Below are 7,245 nucleotides of genomic sequence, written 5' to 3' on the forward strand. Positions count from 1 at the left end.
TGTGGCAAGCACTTGTTGCCCATCCCAAATTTCCCTTGAACTAACTGGCTTTCCAGGTCATTTCAGGGAGCAGGTAAGAGTCACCACATGTGGGTCTGGAATCACACGAAGGCCAGACCAGGTGAGGATGGCAGGTGGGGCGGCACAGTGGCTCAGTGGTTAGCACTGCTGCCTCAGCGCCAGGGACTGGGTTCAATTCCCGCCTTGGGCAACTGTCTGTGTGGAGTTTGCACATTCTCCCCATGTCTGCATGGGTTTCCTCCAGGTGCTCTGGTTTCCTCCCACAGTCCAAAGATGTGCAGGTTAGGTGAATTGGCTATGCTAAATTGTCCATAGTGTTAGGTGCATGCTATAGGAAGGACATTATTAAATTAGAGAGAGTTCCAAAAAATATTTACATTGATGTTGCTGGGACAGGAGGAATTGAGTTATAAAGATAGGCTAAATAGGATTTGTTTCCGTGATGTATGACTCTCTGACTCTATAAGCAGTCTGACTGATTTTGTTTTTGTTCCACAGTTTACAAGACGAGTGTTCGAAGAGGGATACTCTCCACCACCGGTCATTCCACAAACTATGTCCTGACAATTGAGTTCCCATCAGACCAGCCACAAAATCACTGGGTCATCAGGGGAGTGGCCTGTCTGTGTCAGCTCGATTATTGACAACTATCTACACTCCTGAAGAAAAAGCACATGGGCTCTGCATCGATACAGCGTGGAGTTAAAGAATTGCTCCTACCTGCTCTGGGGGCAGGACTCTGTATATTAATCGCCAATTACTGGGTTTAGAATGATATTTGTATAGAGCAGGATGAACTTTTTAATCGAGTGGTTGGTGTACATTTCCAAATGTATAATAATCGCTTCTATTCCTGTGTGAAGGAATAAATGAAATCTCCGATATTTATGATGTACTCTTTCAGCACTGTCCTATGAGTCATAAAGTCCTACAGCATGGAGACAGGCCCTTTTGGCCAAACTGGTCATCCACACTAAAATGTGCATCCACACTAACCTCATTTCCCTGCACTTTGAATCCCTTCCTCTCTATGTATTTGTCCAAATGCGTTTTAAATGTTGTTAATGTACCTGCCTCAAACACTTCTGCTGGCAACTCATTCCATATGAGTACCACCCTCTGTGTAAAAAGGTTATCCCTGAGCTTCCCTTTTATTCTTTCCCCTCAAACCTTAAACTGATGCCCTCTAGTCCTCAATTCCTCAAGCCTGGGAAAAAGACTGAGTTTTTTTCACCCTATCCATGCCTCTCATGATCTTATACACACCTATAAGAACCCCCTCAGTCTCCTACACTTTAAAGAAAAAGGTCCTACCTTGTCCAACCTCCCCCTATAATGCAGAACCTAGAGTCCTGGCAACATCCTTGTAAATTTCTTCTGCACTCTTTCCAGTTTATTAACATCCTTTCTAGAACAAGGTGACCAAAACTGAATACAATACTCTAAGTGCAGCCTCACCAACATCCTGTACAACTGCAAAATACTTCCCAACTTCTATGCCCTGACTGATGAAGACCAGTGTGCCAAACGCCTTCTTCACTCCCCTGTCTACCTGTGACTCCACTCTCCAAGAACTGTGAATCTGAAAGCCAAGATCCCTCTCTTCCACTACACTCCTTAAGCCCCATCCATCCACCATGAAATCCCTGCCTTGATTTGACTTTCCAAAATGAAAGACCTCACTCTTATCTATATTAGACTCCATTTACCATTTCTCAGCCCACTTCCCCAGCTGATCAATTTCTAATAACCTTCCTCACTGTCAATGATAAGGCCTACTTTAGTGTGATCAGCAAACTTACTAATCACTGACTTGTACATTCTCATCCGAATCATTGATATAGATAACACACAGCACCGGCCATTGAGGCACTCCACTAGTTACAGCCCTCCAGTCTGACAAGCATCCTTCCACTAATACCCTCTGCTTTCTACCATCAAGCCAATTTTGTATCCAGTTTGCCAGCTTGCCTTGGATTCCATGCAATCTAATCTTCTAGAGCAGCAGACCATGTGGAACTTTATCAAAGGCCTCACTGAAATCCGTACAGACTACGAATATCACCCTGCCCTCATCAACCTTCCTGGTCACTTCATCAAAGAACTCTAATAAATTTGTGAGGCATGATCTCCCACTCACAAAGCCATGCTGACTACTCCTAATCAAACCCTGTCTTTACAAATGCATGTATAGTATCTTCTCAAGTAACTTATCTACAACAGATGTTAAGCTTACTGGTCTATAGTTTCCAGGCTTTCCTCTGCAGCCCTTGTAGAATAATGGCACAATATTTGCTACCCAGTAGTCTTCCAGGACCACACCCTGGCTAACGATGATGCAAAAATAGGTGAAAGTGAGGACTGCAGATGCTGGAGATTAGAGTCAAGAGTGTGGTGCTGGAAAAGCACAGCAGGTCAGGCAGCATCCGAAGAGCAGGAAAATCGACATTTTGGGCATAATCCCTTCATCAGGAAATATCAGCCAGGGCCCCCGTAATTCCTTCTCCAGCTTCTCGCAGTTTTCTTGGATATAGCTGGTCAGGACCGGGAGATTTATCCACTTTCATACATTCTAATACATTCAACACCTCCTCTACTGTGATGTTGACTGTCCCCAAAATATTATGACTAACTTCCCCAAGTTCCCAAGTCTTCGTGTCTTTCTCCACGGTAAACACAGAAGAGAAATATTCATTGAGCACCTCGCCCATCTCCTGCGTTTCTACACATACATGTCCACTTTGGTCCTTGAGGGGTCCTATCCTCTCTAGTTATTCTTTTTCCTTTAATATACTTAAAGAATGTCTTTGGATTCACCCTAATCTTCTCAGCCAAGGCCATCTCGTGTCCCTTTTTCACCCTCCTGATTTCCTTCTTCAGTAAACTCCCATATTCCCTGTATACCTTTAGGAATTCCCTTGATCCCAGCTGCCTATACCTGAGCCATGCCTCCTTTTTTCTGGTCAAACCCTCAATATGTCTTGTTATCCAGGGTTCCCTACTCCTGCCAACCTTGCCCTTCACCCTCACAGGAACATATCGACCTTGAACTCCAGCTATCTGACTTTTAAAGGCCTCCCACTTGCCAGAGGTCCCTTTGCCTGAAAACAAACTACTCCAATCAATCCCTGCAAGCTCCTGTCTACTTCCATCAAAGTTCACCTTGCCCCAATTTAAAACTTGAGCCTGCAGACCAGTTTTGTCCCTTTCCATAACTATTTTAAAATTAATAGAACAATGGTCACTGGTGCTCCCCCACTGTCACATCTGTCACCTATCCTGCACTATTTCCCAACCCAGGTTAGGTTTTTGCCCCTTGCTGAGTAGGACCCTCTATATACTGCTTGTGGAAACTTTCCTGAATGCACTTAACAAATTCCATCCCATCTAAGCCTTAACACTCTGGCAGTCCCAGTCTATGTTAGGAAAATTTAAATTGCCTACCATGGCAACCCTATTGCTCCTGCATATGTGTTCTTCTAATTCCCGCTGCCTATTTGGTTCCTACTGTACAATCCCAATAACGTCACCACCCCCTTCTTATTTCTGACAAAGCCTCACTGGATAATCCCTCAGTTATTTTATCTCTGATTACTGCTGTGATACTCGCCTTATTCAAAAATGCAACCCCCCTTCCCCTCCTTCCACCACCGCTGTTCTGCTTAAAGCGCACATTAAGCTGCCAGTCCTTTCCTCCCTTAGCCATATTCTGTAATGACTATAATATCCCAGTCCCACGTACCTATCCATGCCCTGAGTTCATCGGCCTTACTTGTCAGCCCTCTTGCATTGAAATAAATGCAACTTAATCCAACAGGCATTCCATGCTCCCTGTCGTGTTCCAGCCTGACCTTTCTCGTCAACTTAATATTTCCAACCATTGTGTCTCCTTTGAGCCTCGCATTTGCCTCCCTGCTGTTGAGGATCCCATCCCTTGCCAGTCTAGTTTACAATATGCCTTGCAGCTTGAGCAAACCTGGTCGCCAAGATACTGGTCCTCCTCCAGTTCAGGTCCCTATTGAACAGGTCACCTCTGCCCCAGAAAAGATCCCAATGATCTCAAAATCTGAATCCCTGCCCCTGCACCAATTCTTTAGCCACACATTGATCTGCCACATCCTCCTATTCTTACCCTCACTAGCACGTGAGCACTGGAAATAATCCGGAGTTAATCACCAACGAGGTCCTGGTTTTTAACTTCCTTCCTAGCTCTTGATAATCACCCTGCAGGACCTCATCCCTATTTCTACCTATGTCATTTGTGCCAATATGCACAATGGCTTCTGGCTGCTCCCTCTCCCCCTTGCAGCTGCTCTCTGAGACATCTTGGACCCTGGCACCTGAGAGGCAGCACGCCATCATGGATTCCTATTTGCAGCCACAGAATCTCCTTTCTGTCCCCTAACTATTGAGTCTCCTAACACTAGGATCCCGTTCACCTTTACCCTTTCCCACTATGCCCCAGAGCCGTTCGTAGTGCCACCAAGCTGGCTACTGCCTGCACGGCCAAATCCAAGCCGCCTGACGCCTGGAGGAAGAATGCCCCATCTTCCACCTTGGGATCTTCCAGCTTCACGGAATTAATGTCAATTTCACCAGTTTCCTCATCCTCCCTTCCTACTGTCCTACCTGTTCATCTTCCTTCTATCTACCTATCTGCTGCACTCTCCCCGCCAGCCTATCACCATCACCCCCCACCTCCATTTACCTAATACCAGTAGATAACCAGTGCTCATTGTGCAGTTACAATGTTTTACATGCTGCAAAATGTGTCAGTAAACTGCTATTACTGTACAGGTGTCTCATCTTTATTCTGTTTTCTTGCATTGTGTTCAACCCAGAACACAAACGAATGTCAGATTGGGAGAAGCCTTCTCCACTAGGCCAAACCTTTCTGTGTCTCTATAAGCTTATAGCTGATCTGAATGCTACTCCACATACCTGAATAATTCCACATACCTGACTCACCTCCATAACTATTAATACATCCAGTAATATCGACCTCTAGTTTAAAATGTGAGGAGGTGCGAGATTTGGGTATGACTGTTAATAAAATTTTACATTTCTCTCACAAAATTGAGAAACAATGCAGACACTGTAGTTAAGGAGAACTGTGAAATATTCAATGGGATAAAAATGTAGAGGCGGTGAATATTAAGCTCTTTAGCATCCATGAAAATGGATAAATCACCAGTCTCAAGTGAAATCCATTCCAGGACAAAAGAGGCAAAGGAGGAGAAAACATCCATAATTTTTCAACCCTCCTGGCTATGGTTTACTGCTGGAGGATTGCTAACCATGTTTAAAAAGTGAGGAAGGGATAAAGTGAGTATTTCCAGCCCAATCAGTCTAAACCCCAGTGACGGGCAAATCATTGGAAAAAGGTTATTTAGAAAGACATGGTTAAAGGACTGTTAACATGGGCTTTTTGGAAAGGTTGTATCTGACTAGATTACTTTCAGTGTGGAAACAGGCCCTTCAGCCCAACAAGTCCACACCGACCCTCCAAAGAGCAACCCACCCAGACCCATTCCCCTACATTTACCCCTACATTTACCCCTTCACCTAGCACTACGGGCAATTTAGCATGGCCAATTCACCTAACTTGCACATTTTTAGTCAGTGGGAGGAAACCGGAGCACCCAGAGGAAACCCACGCAGGCACAGGGAGAATGTGCAAACTCCACACGGACAGTTGCCTGAGGCAGGAATTGAACCCGGGTCTCTGGCGCTGTGAGGCAGCAGTGCTAACCACTGTGCCACCGTGCCGCCCACTGCTAACCATTGTGCCACCGTGCCGCCCACTGATGCAATTTTTTGAGCATGTAACAAGGAGAATTAATGAGAGTAGCTCGTTTGATTCTGCAAAAATTTCAGCAAAATGTTTAACCCATCCCCACAAAACAGACATCAAGGATGATAAGGGGTACCGTGAAGAGGCAGTCTCACCCCTTAGATTAATAACATCAAATCTGGGCTGTGGTCAGGAATAGGAGAGTGTGGCTGTGAGTGAATTAAGTATAAGGGTTCTAACATTTGTCCTTGGAGAAGCCTTGGTCAGTACTCTTGATTAATTGGTATGAGGTTCTTGCTCCTAGTGTGGACAAGGACATGGACTTCAGGGGGAATGAGTGAACTGACCACAGCACCATGGTCCAGAGCATCATTCTAGTTGGGGGAAAGGGAAATGTAGGAATAATAGGGAACAGCATTGTTACAGGAATCGATACTATTCTCTGCAGCAAAGATAGAGAGTCCAAAAGGTTGTATTGCCTACCTGGTACCAAGGTTTAGGACATCTTTTCTGTGTTGGAGAGAACTTTGCAGTGGGAGGGGAAGGATTCAGTTGTCTTGGTCTGCCTAGGTATCAACAACATAAGAAGAACTAGTAAAGAGATTCTATTAAGGGATTATGAGCAGCTTGGGCCAAATTGGAAAGCAGAAGCACAAAGACAATAATTTCAAATTACTACCTGAGCCATATGCAAATTGGTGTAAGGTAAGTAAGATTAGAGAGGTAAATGCAAGGCTCAAATGTTGGTGTGGGAGAAATGGGTTCTGATTCTTGGGGCACTGGCACCAGTGTTCTGACACGCAGGTCAAACCCCTCTGCTAATTAAACAGAAAATGCCCAGAGAAGCTCACCTCATATCGTAATCTATTAAAAATGTGACAGAGTGAAAGAAAACCCCTAACTTCCAGTGTTTAAAGAAAAAAATAACAATTTACTTTCCTAACTCTAACAGTGAACACTAAACAAAACCTAACAACAAACTCGAGCCTCATTTTCTTGCCTAATCACAATCTGACCCTGATTCTGCATACACATACACAACATTTGGACTGTACCAGTTATCTTATCTGTTCCTTTTCTTTAAGTCCATGATAATGCATCTGCAATAATATTTTTCCAACCCATCACATGTACAATTTATAAATTAAAAGCCTGTAACATCAGACTCAATCGAAATAATCTTGAATTTTTGTCCTTGAATCTTTCCAAAAAAAATGAGAGGGTTGTGATCAGTCTATGCTACCATCTCCAAAATATTGTTCGTAACGTAAACCTTAAAACGATGTAAGGCTAGGACTAAACTCCTAACTATTCTTCAATGATGGAATATTTTGTCTGATGAATATTGAGTTTCTTCAAAAAGTAAACAATTGGCCGTTTAGTTCCATTATTATCTTCCTGCATCAATACAGCTCCAACCCCTCTATCGC

The 7,245-nt window shown here is 44.0% G+C and overlaps 1 protein-coding gene across 2 annotated transcripts in view; it reads left to right on the forward strand.

Annotated features, from left to right (window-relative positions):
• Positions 1 to 4,824, forward strand: part of LOC122561437 (dynein axonemal heavy chain 3-like) — a 557,691-nt gene extending 552,867 nt beyond the window's left edge. For both annotated transcript variants that reach the window (XM_087999740.1, XM_087999741.1), the window contains one exon: positions 520 to 4,824. In XM_087999740.1, the coding sequence (XP_087855866.1) occupies positions 520 to 665 (146 nt within the window). In that variant the 3' untranslated portion in view covers positions 666 to 4,824. The remainder of the gene's footprint in view (positions 1 to 519) is intronic.
• Positions 4,825 to 7,245: the final 2,421 nt, after the last annotated feature.

This window comes from Chiloscyllium plagiosum, unplaced genomic scaffold (assembly GCF_037043375.1).
Source record: "Chiloscyllium plagiosum isolate Xiang-an unplaced genomic scaffold, Cpla_swu_hap1 HiC_scaffold_23, whole genome shotgun sequence".
NCBI lineage: Eukaryota > Metazoa > Chordata > Chondrichthyes > Orectolobiformes > Hemiscylliidae > Chiloscyllium > Chiloscyllium plagiosum.